General features: G+C 40.0%; 1 protein-coding gene across 13 annotated transcripts in view; it reads right to left on the reverse strand.

Moving 5' to 3' along the window:
- The window catches only part of tenm1 (teneurin transmembrane protein 1), an 832896-nt gene that overhangs the window by 229788 nt on the left and 580126 nt on the right, over window positions 1-22982 (reverse strand). For all 13 annotated transcript variants that reach the window (XR_011342879.1, XR_011342876.1, XR_011342875.1 and 10 more), the window contains exons 6-7: window positions 16033-16271; window positions 8094-8264 (exon numbers count right to left, since the gene is read on the reverse strand). Coding sequence is in view for 8 of the 13 variants with exons in the window: in XM_069892937.1 (XP_069749038.1) it covers window positions 8094-8264; window positions 16033-16271 (410 nt within the window). In the remaining 5 variants the exon portion in view is untranslated. The remainder of the gene's footprint in view (window positions 1-8093; window positions 8265-16032; window positions 16272-22982) is intronic.

Genomic DNA, 22982 nt, shown 5'->3' on the forward strand with positions numbered 1-22982 from the left:
CTGAGGCTGTACATTACATTTTAGTGCTTTATGCATACTTTGGTCCCTCTGAACACCAAGATCTTGCACACTCTCACTATTTCTTCAAAAGGTGATGATCACACATTTCTCCATGTTATTTCCCATCTACCATGTCCTTGTCCATTCACATAGATCAGCCATTATTTAAGTATCTCTCTATTTCCTGCATAACTTCTGCAGCATCAAGGGTATTAGACAATGAACAGCTGAGGGACCAGAACTGATCCTTGTGGAATTTCACTGGTAGCATTATCACAACCTGAAAAGAATTAATTTATTCTTATTCTCTGTTTTCTGTCCATTAAGCAATCCTATTGTACATCAGAATATTACAGGGTAGGGAAAAGGCATTGGGTAATTATGTTGCAACGGTACAAAATATTGGTTACAAGGTACAGTTCCAGTCACCATATTGCAGGAATGCAGAAGTTAGAACCACGGAACAGGCCCTTCAGCCAATCTGGTCTGTGCTGGACTATTTATTTTGCTTTGTCCCATCAACCTGCTCCTGGACCACTGCCCTCCCATTCATATACCTATCCAATATTCCCTTAAATATTATAATCGAACCTGCACCCACCACTTCCATTGGCAGCTCATTCCACATTCTAAGATCCCCCTAATTTTTCCCTTAAGCATTTCACCTTTCACCCATGTCCATTAATTCTTATCTCACCCACCCTCAGTGGCAAACACCTGTTTGCATTTACCCTGTCAATATCTCTCATAATTTTGTATGCCTTCATCAAATATTCCCATATTATTTGACATTCCAGGGAATAAAGTTCACCGAGTTGTTGCCGAGAGACTTACTCAATTGTGTTTATTCTAGCTGGAGTATTGGAGGATGGGAGATGACCCCATAGAGATTTATACAATTATGTGGGGTACAGATAAATACATTATAGTCAGAGATTTTTCTAGAGCAGCAAGTCTAGAACTAGAATGCACAGGTTATAACATGAGAGGGGAGAAATTTAAAGGGCATTTCAGTGTAGGCTTTTCACACAGTGAGTTGGTGGCTATTGTAAGGTAAAAACATCATGAGTTGGGACCAGAGAAGGAGTCACCCAGTACTAAGGAGTAACAGAATGCAGGTGTGACCTTGTACGCTCAAGATAAGTTTGGCAATAACAAGCTGATGAGCAGCAGACTAACAGAGAAGGAAGGGTAGTAACAACTTATTCATTGGACAATGTAATGGTATGATAATTTACTAAGTACGTGTCCTGAGGTATAAAAAAAACACCACTTGCTGATATCGTTAGAATGCGCCTTCTCCAACTAACACTGTTAGTTGCAAGTGTTACAATCCGGTAATAAAGAACCTTGATTTCGACTCAGTCTAGTGTCTGACTCACTCATTCTCGAACAAAGCAGACCTAACCCTATATGGAAAGATCTGTCAGAGGAAGTCGTATGGCAAATAGAATAACAACATTGGAAGTGATTTGGACACATGCTTGGATAGAAAATGCAATGAAGAATATGGACATTATGTAGGTAAATGGGATTTCCAGAGATAGACATCACATTTGATAATGGACAAGGTGGGCTGAAAGGGCTGTATAATTCTGACTCTTTGGAAGTATACATCTGTGGGTAATTAATAGGATTCAAGATTCCAGATTCAATTTATTATCATAGCAATAAAACAGTGTCATATTAAATGATTTTTTTTTTTGTTGCTCGCTGTAAGGCAGACAGATTCACCACTGGCAGGAATTGCCCAAGAATCTCTTACAGTCAGACCTACAGACAGAGAGAGAAAAGCAAAGGAAAGACCCCCCCCCCCCCCCCCCCCAGAATTACCAAGTTCCATAGATTCACCTCCAGTGCTTCCGTGGCCACACAGAGTCTGGTCCAAAACACTGGCAACCCGAGCTCTGGATCTGAACCTCCCAAATGGTCAGGAGCCCTTCAGTGCCCTCAGCATTTCCTCGCATTGGGTTCTAATACCTGGTACCCCTCCAACCAATTTGAGCCAGTCTCCTGCAGCTTCTGCATGTTTCATGCTTCGAATCGCATCACCAGCAGTCCACCACATGCACTGGTCACTCAGCCCCAGAGCCCTCTCACTGGGATCCGCCGTCGTGGTCACCGTCCCATAGGCCATCTCCTCCACTCAGATTGGGGGTGATCTTTCTGACCTCTGGTGCCCTGCTCCAGCCCTCCATTTCCCCATCCTGGGCGCAGACCTGCGGTCGTGGAATTTCAAATGAAACCACTGTCGGCTCCCTGAATGGGCCGTTCAAAGCCCCATGGGGAGCCGTCGGCCGTCGACTGGGTGGCTGGACCCTGTAGGAGCGCTGCATCTTCGCTTCTTCGCACCACCCGGATAGATCGAGATCATTCTAACTCGCCACCTGTTCTCACACTTATCATTTTAACAGTTCTCACAGTCTTGGTTACATGAAGGGACAAATTTCCTGAGTCACATTTTGAGATCTCTCACCAGCCCCATCCCTCTTACCCCTACTGAAGGCCTTTGACAACTCTGTTAATCACTGACATTTAAAAAGTGTTGAAATTAATTGAATAAAAATGATTAATTAAAAAGAAAATAAAGATATTTAATACACAAATTGTCAATTGACAAATCTATTATCTATAATACAAATATACAGTGAAATCAGCAAAAAAGGATTTACAATTTGCCTTTCCGTGAAGGTTAGGGACCCTGTTCAATGAATGGGATGAGGCTGGAGTTGAGCTGAGGTTGTGAATGCGAAACATACTTGGCTCCTTGACACAATGGGTTATGGAATGAAACCTATTGCATAATGAGTGATTGGATGTGCAGGTACCTTTCCCCTCATGAGTTCTGGACTTCGGCGTTCCAGCACTCAGGCATGGAAGCCAGTAACGAGCTGATGTATCCTGGAACCAGCCAGACACTCCCCTCAGATTTGCTGGTGTGTTGTTGATATGATCTCACACCATCCCACAAGAGAAATAGGTGAAAGACAATTTTGGGAAACGTCTTCCAATTTCTTTCATTATAAATTCAGGAAATAAATACAAATTGAAGTGGAAGTAAATATTCATTTCAGTGAATAAAATATCACTTTGGAATTGGGACAAATTATATTTAATCTCGGCGAAATTAAGTTGAAATATCTATATTTACATGATATTCAGTTTGCCTTTGTCCTACTGCCTACAGCTTTCTCACAAACTTTCACAACATTTATTTTTAATAATTTAATTTATCTTTTATAATTCCCTTCATAAAAAAAACCTGATAATATAAAAGATCCTGCAATACTGTTTATACCACAATAGCTCTTCATATTATTCTTCAAAAATAATTAAAAAAAACCTTTTTTGGTGAATTCTGAATGTCTGTATATCCCTCCAGGTCTGGGATAACTGAATGACAGATTTCAAGTTGCTTTCTTTCACTGACCTTGTTGCAGTGCCCGATCATGAGAGCTACAAATAGAATGCTGATTTCGAAAGCTCTATTATTTTTGAACATTTTCTTCATTTTTAATGTGATTTACATTTTTTATGGCTAAAAATTTTGAGGTTTTCTTTCAAAAGATACTTAGATTGAGTAATAGTTCTTAAAAGCCATTCGATATCAAAAACATTCAAACCGTGTTCCCAGGTTGCCTCATTTTCTTGATCTAATTTTGTTGTAATTAGTATTCAAATATTCTCACTTTAGTTGTCCTACTTCATTAATTAGGAGCAGATTCAGGTCTGCATCCTTCTTGGTCAGACATACATAATCATGATTTAAAAAGCAATCTTGGATGCTTACCAGTGGCCTTTGTTTACTTTAACCTACCCTGGTCCCATTCAGGACAGTAAAATTCCTTTCTAAATCCTCAGTTACAAAAGTGGTTAAAATCCTAAAGAAAGTCCTTCTTTGGTCAGTGGGAAAACACAATAGGGTGTTCTAAACATTCTACATGTAGACCAATAATCTACTCTTCCAACTCATGTTACAGGTAAATCACTTTTTCCAAGTTGCACACAACCCCAATCTTGGATCTTTTCACATAATTTCTGTAATATACCTGCAAAATGGCTTCATAATTATTTCACTCTATCCAGGGAAAACACTCTATTTTCTTGAACTGGGCAAAGTAAGATCACTTGCTTTATGTCCTTTACTCTTCACCTGAAAAAAACTCTTTATCCTAGGTAAAAGAAGCACATTTCACTTCCACTATTAAGGTGCATGAAATGGATAGCAACTAAAGAGAAGCAATTTAATCACCCAAACTCATGTCTTAGACAGGTTTAAATCACTTGGCAAAACACATTATAATCCCATTCTAAACTATGAATTAGCAGAAGGGACATCACAGGTGTTATTCCTGTTATTGCAAGAACCTTCACGATAAAGAACAGACCAATTTTAACATTTTAAATATGAGACAAGGGGGAAATCCTAAAAGGAAAATTGAGATCACTGCTTTCTTTCAAAGTCTTTATAAAAGCAAATAAACTCAAAACTTCCGACAATTCAAATTAAATTAACTTGGGTAGCTCCTAGTCCATAAAGTGAATTTTTCAGAATTGCATGCACGCAGTTAAAAATTCTCCTTTCTTGTTTTGTAAGGAATATTGTTCACAGGTGATTATATTTTGAGGAAAACTAAAACATTCAATGAAACAATGTGGAAGCCATTGAAAGACACATGTGAAACTGGTAGGCTAATTAACCTCACTGAACACATGGGCCTGCCATGATTGCTGTGGGGTCAACCATCACTCTGCCTCTCGTGTTTTCTGGAAACAGCATTAGAATAATGGAGTCAGCAATATTGCATGAATTTCTAGAGTTGGCCTCTTCATTGGTATTTATAAGTGGTGGTGCTGGCCTTGGCTTTCCTTATATATTTAGGAGAAGACTTCTTGAAGTTGTTTATGTGAATATGAATGCAAGACTTTATAGATAAATTCAATTCCATTTTCTTAAAGATTCCATACATTGTTTCAATAGGTTTTTCTAAATTATCCAAGGCTATATCAAATTTAAGATTGGAAGTATGAGGCTAGGATTTAACCTGCCAATAATTTAGTTTATCCTCAGTCTTAGTGCAAAGCAGTTGGTATTGGCCGTGAATATTTGATTATTTTCTATTGATCTGAAATGTTCATGTAGCAAAAATACCTGGATATATTTCACGACAACATAAACAGGTGAACGAGTCAATGAGCTTGACTGGATACTGTTGCGTTACAATGGTGGCTATGTTATCTTTTGTAATGACAAGCATTTAACAATAATTTATCAAATGTCAAACTTTTCTTTTCCCTGAGAGGATGTGTACTTTTATTACTGTCACTAGATTGCCATGATATTTTACTAAATGCATTATCCACTGAAGTTAGATTTCATTATAAATTATCATCTTTCTCATGCAGACCACAGTCCCTAGTTTATTGATGTGATCCCACCAAGATGCTTCCAGAGAGATCTTTTTACGACTTTAAAGCATCATACAATATTAAATAGCAAAATAAAATTTCAGGTCAATGAGCTCCGATTTCTCGGAAAAAAAATAATTCCCCAATGAACCTGGAGATGACCCTTTCAATACTGAGAATAGAAACTTGATTAGAATATATTCACTGAATCACATTTGTAGTTGAATATCCGTGCACACTATTGCCGATCATTTGCATTTCCAAGTGTAGCTTCATTCTGTCCCAAAATCCAGTGATATCCCAACAGACAGACCTTTGATGAACAATCTAGTAATTACCGGTTTTTCCCTGCTGTCCATCTTGAACATAGTGCTACATTGTTGTCTTCCAGACTTCTGGCTCCTCCTCTGTGGCTTGTAAAAATTACCCCAGCCATTTCCTCTCTTGCCTCCCATAGCAGTCATTCATTCTCCTCATCAGCTTGACACATCCTTTATGATAATGGTTTAAAATGTCACCAACCCAAATAAAATCTCCAATTGCAATGGCTTTTCCCTTCGTGGAATTGAGATGAAAACAATAATTTTAAGAAGTCACCCACAACCTCCACAAAAAATATTCTCCCGATGATTGGCATCTTAATGTACTTAAATGTATTTTGTATTTATAAAATACTTTAGCAATATTTCACAACCCTTCTTTGCCATCCTAATTTCTTTTCTTTCATGCATCTCTCTCATACTTTTGCATACTTCACATTTTCAACATTCTTTATCCCCCATTAGCTTCTTTATTATTTCTTTATCAAACCTTCCATATTCCATGATACCTCTGGATCATCATTTTTATCCTTCACGTATGGGAACATGTTGTCCCTGAACTTGCATTACTTCACTTTTAAAAAACTCCCATGTCCTAAACATAGTTTGGTTTGGGGGGGTTAATATTTTTGCATCGATAGAAGATTGATTACAAAATAAAAGGGTGGGATTAAATCAAATATTTAAGGTTTGGCAAGCTCTAACTAATGGGTTTCTGAGGATTGACTTCAGTTGACATCAATGATTCCGAGGCAGGGGGTGATTGTAAAATTTGCTGATAACACAAAACTAGCCGTGAAAACTACAGAAATAGTTGACAAGGATTTAAGTGAGTGGTCAAGAAGAGGCAGATGGACTATAATGTGCGTAAGTGTGAAATCATTCACTTTGAAGATGTCTTAAGTGGAGAGCTACATCAGATGTTGGTGTTCTGAGAGATTTTGATCTCCTCATGAACAAATTGCATCAAGTTGCATGTGTGCAATGAGGAAGGGGATTGATAGGCCAGCCTTTTTTGTAAGAGGTTGGAGTATATGAGTAAGACCATACCTGGAAAACCGTCTCATATCAGCCTCCCTGACTCTGAAGGCAGTGCAAGTTTGCTTCTTTAAATAGATTCTAGATTGGAAGGCCTCTTCAATGAGGAAAATTAATACCTTCTCTGGAATTTAATGAATTAAGGGTGATCTAATTGAACCATACCATTCCAAAAGGTGTTAATAAAATCAATACTGAATGGCACATAGTCCCAGATGATGGGCTGAACACTTAGGGCTGGAGGAAATAGATCCTCAGAGGTTTGTGAATCTTTAATGTTATTCAGTGATCTGTGGATTACGCAACCCAGTATAACCAAGGCTGAGAGTAGAAGATTTTCTGTGTCTAGGGGAATCAAGGTATATGGAGATTAGGATAAAAAAGTAGTGAAAAGAAAAGATCAGAGTTAATCTTGTTCAATAATATATTGGCTGGAGGGCTGTGTAGATTTTCTATGTCCTTACATTTTGAGTTTTCATATTAAAACACATTTTAATACTTTTAAAATCCTAATTTAAAAAAAATCACTTGGAGTGTTCATGATTTAGCTTTAACTTTTGCAAATGAAATAGAGACAGGAGAGGATGATAGAAATTTAAGACGATACAATATTATTCCTGGCATGGTGAAAATAAATGCACAAAAAAACAACTGATTATCTAACCGGAGACACATGAGACTGGAGGTGCTGGAAACTGGCGCCAAAAAAAACCAAACTGCTGCTGGATGAACTCAGCAGGTTGGACAGCAAAGAGATTCTCGTTAGGAGACCCTGCATCAGGACTGTGATCCATCAACCAACCCTTTATCTGAACAGATGTTGCTTGACTTGCTGAGTTCCTGCAGTAGTGAACCAAGAAAGTCTGCAGGTGCTGTGATTGCAGCTAATACACAAAAGTGTTAGAGGATCTCAGCAGGTCCCACAGCGCAGTCAAAGATATATAACTAACGATTTGGGCCTGAGCCCTCTGAAAGGTTGGTTATATATCATTGCCCCCCCCCCATGGATGCTGTGGTACCTGCTGAGTTTCTCCAGCACTTTTTTTGAGTTCGTGCAGCAGCTTGATGTTTTTTTTGCCGACCATATAGAGCACTTGTACATAGTTGTTGATGCTGTATATGGTCAGCAAAAAAAAAAACGTGGTAATTATGGTCTATGTGTTGACAAAATGGTGCTGCGGGCTGCATTATATTTAGTCAGTTGTGCCGTTGAAAACATTATAACTGAACTCTAATAATATCAGATGATCTCCACATCAGCAAGGTTAACTGGGGTTAAACTGTGATTCCACTCATCTTTATAACGTTCATTAGGTACGCTGCTACCTCCAAGACCTCCTTTGTCTTTCATGTCATCTTTGTTTGAGCCTTTTCCACCTTGGGAAGATGAGGTGATATCCAGCTTTTCCAGCCCAGTGAAAGATTTGCTTCCCCCGTTCTCGTAGAGCTGTCCATGTACTGGCTGCAGCTGCCAGGTCAGGCCAAACAGTTGCACTGCTGTAAAACCAACAGGCAGGTTTTATTCATCTATGCAGATCTTTGCAGTCATTAAATAGATTCAATAAAGTGAAAAGATCAGACTCACTTGCATGGGATTTTACCATTTACTCGATGCCATTTACGAGTTTCATAAATGTAGCAAACGATTTGTCACAGTGGAAATCCAGCAACTTTTTGCACTCACCATGTGTAGTATAATACACCACTTGAATTCCAGAATTTTGAACAAATATGTCCCAGAGACAGTGCCAATGCTCATTTCTAAGCAGGTGTAAATGATAAATCATGCTTTCACAAAACATTTTGTCCAGATTATCAGGTAAAATGAGTCTTTGAGGGAGGGGACTTCTCATGTCTGCACTCGACATGCAAGTGAACAATTTGTTTCCCAACGATAGCATTTTTCAAATCTGGTCAGAGCTTATTCATGATAAAATGAGATGAGAGGATAACACCCAACCTCTTTACCTAAAATTTAAGAAACACTCCAAAATCTGGTTTAAAAGATGAATGATAAAACTTGCCTTATGTCCTAACAAGTAAATAATTTGCATCATGTCGAATGGACTTTGGCTTGATTCCTGAGCTGTGCTTCAACGTCTGCTCTTCAAAGGCAGCAATTAATTTGAGAAGAGGCAGGATTGCTAATTGCTCTTTAGAGGAAGCTGATCAGTAAAGACAAGATTGGTGCTGACCGTGATACTTTCCACATGAAACGTTGGAGGAAGTAACATTCATTGAGGTTGTTGTACGAAGAAGGGAAACTTGGGTGAAGTACAGAAAGATTTACCTGTGGTCTCAACTGCAGTTCAACAGAAGTCAATATGTTAAGCAGAGGGTTTCTTACTATAGAAGTAGTGTTAGGCCACAAATTGTGCTTTTCTGACTACGAAAGAAAAAACATTTTGCAAAAACAAAAACTATTTTTAAACTCAGGTCAAGTGTTCAACTGCCCAAAGTCATTTACATTTCTTTTATTTTGCTTGGTTAATTTCAGGAAGATCGGATATTTTATGTTAAACTAAGTTCATTCAAAATAAATAAACATAGGAAAAACTCACATACTTATTATGGCAAGCCAACAATGCTGCTGGTGACATCTAAATGTTTAGTGAAGTGAAAGTAATTCTTTGTGCCATTATAACACTACTCATTAAAAAAAAACATTCAAGAATAATAAATTCCCATTCACCAATTATCATCTTCCAAAAACATCACCTTCTTTACATTACAAATGGGGATCATCAGATAATTAGTTTGAAATGAATATTTTCTTTTGGTAGATTGGAAATTTAAAATACCGGACTATAGTATTCAGTTGGTGGATTGGACTTAAATATTTCAGACAAAAAATGTGGCTTGAAGCTGAAGCTGGAATCAAGCAAAAGTGATCAGAAAAATATTTCTGCTGCTGTTATTTGCATGTGAACATGGTTGGGGATGTTTAAATCAAGCTTCTGGTTTTTGAGTCAATACATTAATATGATGGATGCCTAAAATAAATCAAATGGGCTGTAAAAATAACAATTTATCTCGAAAAATAATCACATCCTGTGATGTGTTGCGATTTTTATCAAAATCCGGTTGCACCAGCTATTACTTGAGTTTAGGTGGTCATTCCCTTTACTTTATGATTCGTATTTAAAACATTCACATATTTTCAAAGAAGCCTGATTTTTGGCTTGAAGGGCAGAGTTGCACTGGTGTACAAAATGGAGTACTAAGATTTCTGGGAGGAGGTTTGCCCAGCTTTAATGAAAAATAAATCTCATTTCTTCAGTATTTCCCTTTCTATATGTAATAAATCCATCACTGTTCTAAGTAGTACCTCTGTGCACTTCAATGTTTTCCCCTGGCAATAAAAGTGATTGAAAGTTGACTGTGCATTAACTTGAGCCCACACTTCATTTTCAATCCAATTGTGTGTTTTCACCTGGCATAAAGATTACCCTTGGGGTAGATTTTGTACAGTTGATACTACTATGGCTACTGATCAGCTTTTGTTAGTTTTTGAGTTTGCTTTGTATTATTTTATTCAAAGCAACACAGTTACTGCATTTGACAGCATATAGGACTCCCCTTTTATCCCCCCAAAAATCACCTCAAAAACCACCCTGGGTCCTATATGCAAAGGTGACATTTTGGAGCTGCCATTTTGCAAGATGGTGACAGGAGGAAAGCACTCAAACTACTCACCTACATTCTGGAGTCGTCGCTACCACTCACTCACTCCCTCTTCCCACCTGCCAGCTCTCTCTCTCTCTCTCTCTCTCTCCCCCACAGTGCTTTGAGGGTTTATGTGATATTTTAGATTAATCATATGTCCAGCATTAAAACTTAACTCTTAATAGGTTTAAAAAATTCAAACTGTGCTTTTGCCCTCTTGATTTGCTGCCTAAAAACATCTTAATGTGATTGGGTACTCAGCTTGCTTCATGACATCAGAAGTTAATGTTCACCACAGCAGTCAATGAACAAGCATTCAACAGAATCGGGTAAGAGTTTGTTCTTGCTACAAGAATGCAATATGCAAGCAATGACTTAGAACCCTGTAGAAAATAAAGACCATTGCTTTGCTTTTTGATTGCAACATCAAGTCTATTGTTTCACGTCAATGACTTTGGGTGAAACATGGTCGACTTGACATTTATTAATCAAGTGGGAAGGTGGTGGGATCAGAGGTGGTGAGAAGAATGAACATTAGTGAAAGGTAGAATGCATAAATGAAAGTGGTTTGATAAAGCAAGACGAAAAGGAAATAGTAATGAGACAAGAAGTAAAAGAATTGGTTCAAATTGTGTAAATTAATGAATAAGCTGCTGATCCTCTATTACAAAAAGATAACTGGCCTTCCAACATCTTCATATGAGTTCAGCAACTTTGGTTCCCCTCTCTAAATTCTCCAGAGTGAATACACAAAATGTCTGACTGCAACAATTTCTCCAGCTCCATGCAGAGACTACCTCTTTGATCCTAACTGGTTTCCTATTGCCCTTTAATTTATTTATAGGATGCATTCAGATTTTCCTTCATCTGCTCTGTCATGCTTCGTCATCTCTCCTGGAGTTTTCACCTCCATGGCAGCCTTTCATGCAGCTATTCTGTGGTTGTCATGGGAGAAAGTTTGGCATGTTTCTCAGTTATCAGTGTGGCAAAGACATGGCAATTGGAAGATTATTACTCAGCCATCATCAAAAACCACACAGGACTGATTCAGTGGACAATACTGGGTGGAAGCCATGATAACATTATTTCTAATACATTTCTGGGTACTTGGCAAATAATTGCAGCAGATGTGTTTTGGCATTTATGCTAATCCAGGCACATGTTCGATGCACCAAAATTGGGGTACAACACAGTTTCAGATATTATTAATTGGTGTGTGTTACAATTCATACTTCTTATTCTAAATGCACATGACAGCAAGGTATTTGGATATGGACATTTGACTCCAAAGCTGGTGGAGAGAGGTCCTGAGGTGATGCAATGATCTTTAATGTGCACCACATCCTGAGACAGTCTCTCTTGGTCAACTTTTGCCCAACCTAATACCCATTTTTCCACCTCCACAATGCTCATATACTTGCAAAGACCAACAATAAATATGGACAAGAAAGTGTGAGAGGCTCTTTAGGGTGCAATGCAGGATATTCCTGAGGGTTCTAGCTGGAATTGCATTTGCATGACTTAGCAATGCTCTTTGCTGAAGGTTTCTGTGACCTCATGCTGCAGGAGCTATTGAGGTCTTAGACACGGTCAAAAGCCTGAAGTAGAGTGTGAAGACAAGGGTTGAGGGGATAGTCTATCTCTCAACACCAATCCATGAAACATGCTCTGTTCCAACTGCTTCCATATCAGATGTGAAAGCAATTGATGTTCCTTTAAAATAGCACAAGATACACAAGTACCATTATTTAAATCTGCTTCCCGGTGTACTCCATACCTTATTTTACAATAATTTTGACAAAAGAGGAATCATTTAAGGACTGCACTGGACCAATGTCACCCTTACACACATTCTAAGGGCTTAACAAGCACAGAAGTGCATGGTTTTAAGTGATATTAAACATTTTGTACGCCATGGACTGATCAAGCTTCACAACCAATTTTTCGGCTTCAAATCAATCATGATGCAATTGAACTACTAACCTCATCTCTTTCTACAAATGCTGTCTGTCTTGCTTCTAGCATTTTCTGTTTGCGCCAGTGGGAAAAAAAAAATCAATAAACTGCGTTGTATTTTGTTATCTAGAGAACTTGTGAACTGAAAGACCATCTATCCAACTCCATCCATGTGAAAATTGATTCTTCTAGTCTCCACTTAGGAAATGACTCCTTCATTTGGTAATGATAGAAAAATCTAATACAATTTGTGTGAACAGTGGTTTTCTTTCTAACCACGTGATCAACAACCAGTTTGGAAGGTGGGAAGAAAATTGTCACTTACTCACAAATCTAGGCAGATGAAGTTACCTAATTTAATCAAAAAATTGATAAAACAAGGCACAGGACATCTATTTCAGAATTCTATACATTGACCAGTCAATAATTAGAGGGCAGAAGGGACTGCAGGTGCTAGAATCTGAAAAATAAATCCAAATGGTTGAATGGACTCAGTGGGTCAGGCAGCATGTGTGGAGGCAGAGGGATTGCTAACATTTCAGGCCAAGACCCTGCTCCTGATGGAGGGTCTCACATGAAAAACGACTCTCCCTTTGCCTCCACAGATGCTGCCTCATCTACTGCGTTCCTCCAGTAATTTGTTTTTTGCATCACATTGTTTATCTAATGAGAAAATGTAGTTGACAAATGTAGAGAATAAATGGTTCCATATTATCAATTCAATGCCTTTCAACTTTGATGATATTAAAAATAACATTCTCCACAATATTATTTTGGTTACTTTGCTTTAAGAGATTTGCTTGAAGCTCAAAAGCTGCCAAAGGTTTCACTTTTTTTTCTGTCTGAGAGTTCTTACATGAGTGATCAAACAATAATTCAAGAGTCCATGTTGAACCTGGTGCTAGGGTAACAAAAATCTGAACGTGGAGTTTTGGGAAATGTTGGCACACATTTAGGAAGCTGAAGTACACAGGTCTCTATGGAAGAATGTGAAGGAGGATACAGGAAGGCAGTTCACAAGGAAATGAAAGTTATGTACTGACTTTTCAGGGAGAATGTTAATGACAGGATAACTGTTGTTGATGCTTTGTTGGCTGGAGATTTTATTGGCCAATCTGTCTGTACCAGAATCACTGAAATATTAAAGAACAAATTGGAATGGAACTTGAAAATAAATGTGCACGGTGGCATTTCAGATATTAGCTTTAAATATTTTTTTTTCAAAAACAAGTTCTGTTTGGGACAGGTATACACACCTAATATTTCCCAATCAGCATCAAAGAACATTGAAACATTCCTAAAATAAATAATGAACAGGAGTATTTGTTAATTGGCCATCTTAGGTAATTAAACAGAATGGTGCAGTGCATCAAAAAGAAAATCTGATTACTTGTTAAGAGCATTATATGGCAACAAAAATGAAAGACATTAACAGACCTAAACTGTCCCTGATTCAATTAGTTGACTATTGCAGAATCGAAAGAAAAGCGAAAAAATAATACTTCAAAGCTGTGATTAAACTCTAAGAAGCAGACTGTTTTAAGGGACAAGAAAAGCCCTTGTGTTCCTAATTGTGTTCCGCTCTGCAGTGGGATGCAGTAGGCAGACTTTACTGATTTATTCACTAAAATCACAGTTGAACTCTATTGCTAACTCTCCATTGATTAATGTAACTTAACCCTATACCTTAATAAAATGTTAAATATCCCAACGTTCCTGAGATGCCGATACAAGTTTATCTGGTTCATGTGAAAAAACAAACAAAGCAATTAACGGACAAGGTTTCAAATTAACCTTAAGAATCACCGTGTAAAGCAGATGACACAATTTTCTTGTTTATTTTCATTGTGTGATGACATTGTTTAATGGGTTTAATATATCGTTTATGTTGAGTGGGTGGGGAGGGGGGAGGGAAGGGAGGGGGAAAAAGGGGAGAAAACGACACTGTGTATATTCAAGAGGGAAACGTTTATGTGTATTTTGGTCAATATGGTTCATAGTGTGAAAAAAAAAATCACTGATAAAGTTTTGAAAATGGCTTTCCAGAATCTCTCTATATTTGGGCACTCCCAAAACATATGGATCAGGGAAGCTTCAAAAATTTTACATTTCTCACATAGTGGATAAATACCTCCATAAAACGGAGATAATTTAAGTTTGGACATATGAGTCCTGTGTACCACCTTAAATTGAAATAAGCAATGCCTTGCACAAAATAAATCATTAATTAAACTGCGAGTAGGGTATCAATCTTCATCTGAGAATGCTAAATTCCAATCTAATTCCCAATAACTCTTAATCCCAGCCATGGGTGCTGAATTTAAAATCCAGTAAATTATTACAAATACATGATGTTAATCCACCAAGAAAATAAATAAAAGCTTTATCTTTTACTACGCTGATAGCCAGACAAGCAATTTTATTGAAATGGAAAGATGATTCATCACTTACTCATACACAGTGGTTACATGACGTAATGTCCTATTTAAGTTCAGAGAAAATTAGATAAAATATCAAAGATAGATAGATGAAATTATGGGGTGTATTCTTTGAATTTTTTTTATAATTGGAAGAATTAACAATTATGTTCTGCTCTTCAGGGATTGCCAGTAGTTCCACATTATTGATTTTTATTAATTCAAAAGGTACCTTGATTATAGGGGCAGAATAGATTAGAGTTAGCTTTAGTTTTTAGTTTCTTCTTCTTTTTTCCCTTTATTTTATATGTTATTTCAAAAAAGGGTTTAACATGGTCACATGGATCAATTCAATTAAATGGTTTTGAGGTATTACAAGCAATTATTGATGTAATTTTATCTACATTTTTTCATTGAATTTTTTGTGTATGCTTACTTGTATCCATGTGAATTATTATGTAATTGTCAATTTTGTGTTCATGCTTATATGTTAAACTTAATAAAAATATTTTAAAAAGAAAGAAAATCCCAATGTTCAGTTCAATGAGGACATCATTTTGGGCGTGATGGAACACCAGCTACAGGAAAAGGAGATATGATTTTTAATGGCTGGCTGTCGATGATTGTTAATTTTGTTTTGTTAAACTTAACATTTGAAATATCAACTTGAATGGGTCCTGTTCAAATCGATGATAAGGAGAGCATGAGTAATTAAGATATTTATGGAAAGATTGCATGTTAATTGAAAATCTCCTCCTGAAATACACTGTAAAAGCCAAGGAGACTTCTTAAGTTTGAATTTTTATTGTAAAATTGGGAAGTTTCAAATTGATCATAACTAATCCATTCCAAGTCAAAAGACATGACAGGGAAACTTATTCATTGTGAAGGCATCAGTCTTTCTCACTGACATTGAGATATTCACTTCTTTGTCTCAAGCAGACTCCTTGAAAGATAGAGTTGGTTTACAAATGCACTATTATTTCCTCTTGCCTATAAAAAGAGAACTAAAAATGAAGCAATTTGAGATAGAAGCAAAAACAACCAAGCAAAGTGGAATGCACCAGAACAATATTTTCAGTAAATGCATGCAAATATAAAAAAGGCACCATTTTTCATACCTCCTGAAATGATTTATATTTACGCTCAATAAAATAAAGTATTAAATTGAGAGGCAATAATGAAGGAATGTAATTACAATAACAGTTGGTTCTCAGGAGACTTACCAATCACGTAGGCGAGAAGAAGTGCAAGTGTCACTGTAATAGCTGTTGCACTCAGAGCTGTGCACTTCCAGTTGCAGCACTTGTATGGTTTGTTGAAAGTGAAGGCAGGCCTGGAAAACGTGCTTCTGGGAAGGGGTCTTGGAGGTGGAGAGTAAACAGTGTTGGAGGTCAAAGGATAGCTTGGATTGGTTGTACCATAAAGACTGGATGTACCAGATCCTGGTTTAAATAAGAAATGCCTACAGGGGGACAAAAGAGAGAGACCAAACAAGAATGAATGAAAAGGATAAGCAGAAATTGTTATTGATTGTTCAATATCTAGACCACAAGTGACTGCAGTAGATCAATCACAATTTGGCAAAGAGAAGTCCTTTGAATTTTTCTTGAACGACATAATAGATGAAAAAATTAAATAAATCTTTGATCATTTGAGTCATTCATGTTGGAACCCATCTTCTATTTACTTATGTACAAGAAAAGATCAGGACTTAGAAGGATAATCCCTACATTGAGACTATCTCCCAGTATGAATATCCCCTTTATTTAATCTTTTATTGGTATATAACAAGTTTATTAATATCTGTTTAAATTTATATATTGTGAACATCATCATGAGTCATTGATAAAAGTTCCTGCCATAATTTCAAGTTCAATCACAAATATTATTCTGTTCTTTTTCAATATTTTTATTGAAAGTTAAAAAAATCCATGTCAAAAACTTTTTTTTTTTCTCTTTGGCTTGGCTTCGCGGACGAAGATTTATGGAGGGGGTAAAAAGTCCACGTCAGCTGCAGGCTCGTTTGTGGCTGACCAGTCCGATGCGGGACAGGCAGACACGATTGCAACGGTTGCAAGGGAAAATTGGTTGGTTGGGGTTGGGTGTTGGGTTTTTCCTCCTTTGCCTTTTGTCAGTGAGGTGGGCTCTGCGGTCTTCTTCCAAGGAGGCTGCTGCCCGCCAAACTGTGAGGCGCCAAGATGCACGGTTTGAGGCGTTATCAGCCCACTGGCGGTGGTCAATGTGGCAGGCACCAAGAGATTTCTTTAGGCAGTCCTTGTACCTTTTCTTTGGTGCACCTCTGTCACAGTGGCCAGTGGAGAGCTCGCCATATAATACGATCTTGGGAAGGCGATGGTCCTCCATTCTGGAGACGTGACCCATCCAGCGCAGCTGGATCTTCAGCAGCGTGGACTCGATGCTGTCGACCTCTGCCATCTCGAGTACCTCGACGTTAGGGGTGTGAGCGCTCCAATGGATGTTGAGGATGGAGCGGAGACAACGCTGGTGGAAGCGTTCTAGGAGCCGTAGGTGGTGCCGGTAGAGGACCCATGATTCGGAGCCGAACAGGAGTGTGGGTATGACAACGGCTCTGTATACGCTTATCTTTGTGAGGTTTTTCAGTTGGTTGTTTTTCCAGACTCTTTTGTGTAGTCTTCCAAAGGCGCTATTTGCCTTGGCGAGTCTGTTGTCTATCTCATTGTCGATCCTTGCATCTGATGAAATGGTGCAGCCGAGATAGGTAAACTGGTTGACCGTTTTGAGTTTTGTGTGCCCGATGGAGATGTGGGGGGGCTGGTAGTCATGGTGGGGAGCTGGCTGATGGAGGACCTCAGTTTTCTTCAGGCTGACTTCCAGGCCAAACATTTTGTCAAAAACTACAGTGTATAAGAATACATAATAAAAAAGAGAAGTGCAAAGTGCATTAACTCAAATCATACTATTACATCCACAGTACTCTGCATTGTTAATCAAACAAAACATATATTATAGTAATATTCTAGTATTAAAAAATAAATCTAATCTCACTACCAAAACCAAAACTGCTTGGCAAAGGGAGAGAAAGAAAAGAATTCCCTGTCACACACCTTTGCATTAATACAAAGTCAGAGATTTTGAAAATAATTCAGAAAGGGTCCCCACAATGTTTGAACATTTAAATTCAAATTTGATATTGAGCATTGAATCTTCTCTAAATTTAAGGATGAAAATTATTCTCTGTTAAATTGTTAGAACATCACAAACCTATTGACATCCCCACATAGGATCTTCTACAACTGCTCATCTAGTTTAATCCAAAGAAGATGGGAATTTTGAGAATGAAGGAGGAGAATCTATGAATTAACAAACCACCAGTTCCCAAGACCAAATAAATAATTTACTGGGATGAATAGAAAATGCGTTAAAAAGATGAAAATATACACTTCACTCTTCAGAGGTATTATCACTTACAGGGAGGGAATGTCAGTATTATGGTGCTTTATCATTCCCAGTGGTCATTATGAAAATTAAAATATTTAATATTTAATAGAAAATAACTAATAAACACTTGGATGTCTGGTATTAAATTGTGATTGTTTTTGCTTACAATTTGCAATTTAGACAGTAACTTTAACACAGTAAAACACACGTCAAATTCTGGCCCGCGGGCCAAATTTTGCCCGCGATATAATTATATTTGGCCCGCAAGATCATTTCAAAAATGTATTAGAGGTGGCCCGCTGGCCGCCGCGCCAGTATAGCGCATGCTCAGTAATATAACAAATCCCAGAATGCATTGGCGTCAGCCCGTTAATCGCCCCCACCTCCTCTGTTTACGTTGCAGGGTCTCACCGTGGACAGGTAGCCGGTGTCAGGGGAAGCCAAGGCCACTTCCCAGCGCCCAGAACGGGAAGCCAAGGCTGCTTCCCAGCGCCCGGAACCGGAGGCCTCGGGCCTGACCTCGCCAGGACCGTTGCCCACTCCCCCTCCCTGCCGCAGGCCGACCCGCGACTCACGGTGACAGGGCCGCTGATCCGCCGAGATGCCGACCTGCAGCGAGAGCCAATGCCCCCACACTGTCGTTGTCCAACCCGATCCCCCGCAAACCCCACCCTCTCGCACACAGGCCTGAGTAAGTATTATGAACTTTAATCTCAGGATAAAACGATCTTCCAATAGTTTCATGTCACAGTGATAAATATATTCCTGGTTAAAAATGGTCCTGCACCTGGATACAAGCTCATTAGGCATAAAACTTGAAAAGTGTGTAAATCAAAGGATATCTGTACCAATGGAAAAAGGGCATGGCAAATAACCCTGCTAGAGTTCATGCCCACAATCAGTCACCCATTTGATTGTTTCAGGAATCATGTTATTCTCCCACATTCTCAACAGCCTTCAGATTTTACTATTCGACAGCACACTAGCAACATTTGACAAATCCTCTAAAGAGAAATATTATTTATTGAATGTTTTATTTCTCATTTGTTAATGCTTCTGGAAAGAGTTTATCCAAAACTATTATTAAACATTTATTTTAATAAGAAAAAGTTTAACATTACATATGTTGAAAGAAGAGAAAACATGCAGATGTTGTTGAAAATTTTCAATAAATATTTAGTTCGGCCCTGGACTTAGTCCAAGTTTTTGATTTTGGCCCTCCGTGAATTTGAGTTTGACACCCCTGCAGTAAAACATTTCAAGGTTTTTGATGGGCATTTAGATTAAGGCTGCCAAAGACAATTAAACAATTGAAATTAGATGTGCAATAGTCCTGCACTGGAAGAGGAGAGAGATCTCAATGTTGATGTGACATAAACAGGAAAGGTCAAGAATGGATTTTGGAATGAGGATGACCATTTTAAAATAAGAATCAGATCCAAAGCCAGTAGATCAGTCAGGGGTTGATAATGAGTAAACATTTCCAGAGTTGTGTGTGTGTGTGTGTGTGTGTGTGTGTGTGTGTATATAAAAATCTTTGGCTTGGCTTCGCGGACGAAGATTTATGGAGGGGGTAAATGTCCACGTCACCTGCAGGCTCATTTGTGGCTGACAAGTCCGATGCGGGACAGGCAGACATGGTTGCAGCGGTTGCAGGGGAAAATTTGTTGGTTGGGGTTGTGTGTTGGGTTTTTCCTCCTTTGTCTTTTGCCAGTGAGGTGGGCTCTGCGGTCTTCTTCAAAGGAGGTTGCTGCCTGCCGAACTGTGAGGCACCAAGATGCACGGTTTGAGGCGATATCAGCCCACTGGCGGTGGTCAATGTGGCAGGCACCAAGAGATTTCTTTAGGCAGTCCTTGTACCCCTTCTTTGGTCCACCTCTGACACGATGGCCAGTGGAGAGCTTGCCATATAACACGATCTTGGGAAGGCGATGGTCCTCAATTCTGGAGACGTGACATACCCAGCGTAGTTGGATCTTCAACAGCGTGGATTCGATGCTGTCGGCCTCTGCCATCTCGAGTACTTCGATGTTAGGGATGAAGTCACTCCAATGAATGTTGAGGATGGAGCGGAGACAACGCTGGTGGAAGCGTTCTAGGAGCCGTAGGTGATGCCGGTAGAGGACCCATGATTCGGAGCCGAACAGGAGTGTGGGTATGACAATGGCTCTATATACTCTTATCTTTGTGAGGTTTTTCAGTTGGTTGTTTTTCCAGCCTCTTTTGTGTCGTCTTCCAAAGGCTTTATTTGCCTTGGCGAGTCTGTTGTCTATCTCGTTGTCGATCCTTGCATCTGCTGAAATGGTGCAGCCGAGATAGGTAAACTGGTTGACCGTTTTAAGTTATGTGTGCCCAATGGAGATTTGGGGGGGCTGGTAGTCATGGTGGGGAGCTGGCTGATGGAGGACCTTCCTTTTCTTCAGGCTGACTTCCAGGCCAAACATTTTGGCAGTTTCCGCTAAACAGGACGTCAAGCGCTGAAGAGCTGGCTCTGAATGGGCAACTAAAGCGGCATCATCTGCAAAGAGTAGTTCACGGACAAATTGCTCTTGTGTCTTGGTGTGAGCTTGCAGGGGCCTCAGATTGAAGAGTCTGCCATCCGTGCGGTACCAGATGTAAACAGTGTCTTCATTGTTGAGGTCTTTCATGGCTTGGTTCAGCATCATGCTGAAGAAGATTGAAAAGATGGTTGGTGCGAGAACGCAGCCTTGCTTCATGCCATTGTTAATGGAGAAGGGTTCAGAGAGCACATTGCTGTATCTGACCCGACCTTTTTGGTTTTCGTGCAGTTGGATAACCATGTTGAGGAACTTTGGGGGGCATCCGTTGCGCTCTAGTATTTGCCAAAGCCCTTTCCTGCTCACGGTGTCGAAGGCTTTGGTGAGGTCAACAAAGGTGATGTAGAGTCCTTTGTTTTGTTCTTTGCACTTTTCTTGGAGCTGTCTGAGGGCAAAGACCATGTCATTAGTTCCTCTGTTTGCGCGAAAGCCGCACTGTGATTCTGGGAGAACATTCTTGGCGACACTAGGTATTATTCTATTTAGGAGAATCCTAGCGAAGATTTTGCCTGCAATGGAGAGCAGCGTGATTCCCCTGTAGTTTGAGCAGTCTGATTTCTCGCCTTTGTTTTTGTACAGGGTGATGATGATGGCATCACGAAGGTCCTGAGGCAGTTTTCCTTGGTCCAAACAAAGCTTGAAAAACTCATGCAGTTTGGCATGCAGAGTTTTGCCGCCAGCTTTCCAGACCTCTGGGGAGATTCCATCCATACCTGCTGCTTTGCCACTTTTCAGTTGTTCAATTGCCTTATATGTCTCTTCCCGGGTGAGGATCGCATCCAGCTCTAGCCTTAGGGGCTGTTTTGGGAGCTGGAGCAGGGCAGAATCTTGGACTGAGCGGTTGGCACTGAAAAGAGATTGGAAGTGTTCTGACCATTGGTTGAGGATGGAGATCTTGTCGCTGAGGAGGACTTTGCCGTCTGAGCTGCGCAGTGGGCTTTGGACTTGGGGTGAGGGGCCATACACAACCTTTAGAGCCTCGTAAAAACCCCTGAAGCTGCCAATGTCCGCGCTGAGCTGGGTTCGTTTGGCGAGGCTAGTCCACCACTCATTTTGGATCTCGCGGAGTTTGCGCTGAAGATGGCTGCATGCACGACGGAAGGCTTGTTTCTTCTCTGGCCAGGACGGCTTTGTAAGGTGAGCCTGGTGGGCAGCTCGCTTCTCTGCCAGCAGCTCCTGGATTTCCTGGCTGTTTTCGTCGAACCAGTCCTTGTTTTTCCTGGAGGAGAAGCCCAGTACCTCTTCAGTGGATTGCAGTATGGTAGTCTTCAGCTGGTCCCAGAGGGTTTCAGGGGACGAGTCCGTGAGGCAGATTGCATCTTCGAGCTTTGCTTTGAGGTTTGCCTGGAAGTTTCCTCTCACTTCGTCTGATTGCAGGTTTCCAACATTGAACCTCTTTCTGGGGGCTTTACTGTTCCTGGGCTTTGGCTTGAAGTGCAGGTTGAGCTTGCAGCGAACCAGCCGGTGGTCAGTGTGGCATTCCGCGCTGGGCATGACCCTGGTGTGGAGCACATCTTGTTTGTCTCTTTCTCGCACCAGGACGTAGTCCAGGAGGTGCCAGTGTTTGGATCGGGGATGCATCCAGGTAGTCTTCAGGCTGTCCCTCTGCTGAAAATGGGTGTTTGTAATGACAAGCCGCTGTTCTGCGCAGAGCTCCAACAGGAGGCGCCCATTGTCGTTGCACTTGCCGACGCCATGCTTGTCCAGGATTCCTGGCCAGGTTTCTGAGTCTCTGCCGATGCGAGTGTTGAAGTCGCCAAGGATGACAACCTTGTCGGCTGTAGGGGTGCGTTGAATGAGATTGCGCAGGTCAGTGTAGAACTTGTCCTTTTCTGCTGGTTCCGCCTGGAGGGTTGGAGCATAGACACTGATGAGGGTGATGCGATGCTTGTTTTGAAGGGGGAGTCGCATTGACATGATCCGGTCCGAGAGGCCTGTCGGGAGGTTTTCAAGTTTGGAGGCAATGGAGTTCTTGACCATGAAGCCTACACCAGATAGGCGTCGTTCATCCATAGGCTTGCCAGACCAGTAGAGTGTGTAGCCCGTGCCGCGTTCTTGGAGGCTGCCTACATCTGCAAGGCGGACTTCACTGAGAGCGGCTATGTCGATGTCAAGTCTGAGGAGTTCATGTGTAATGAGGGCAGACCGACGTTCAGGTCTGTCGGCCTTGTCTAGCATGGTTCTGATGTCCCAGC

The sequence above is a fragment of the Narcine bancroftii genome, chromosome 8 (assembly GCF_036971445.1).
Source record: "Narcine bancroftii isolate sNarBan1 chromosome 8, sNarBan1.hap1, whole genome shotgun sequence".
Lineage (NCBI taxonomy): Eukaryota > Metazoa > Chordata > Chondrichthyes > Torpediniformes > Narcinidae > Narcine > Narcine bancroftii.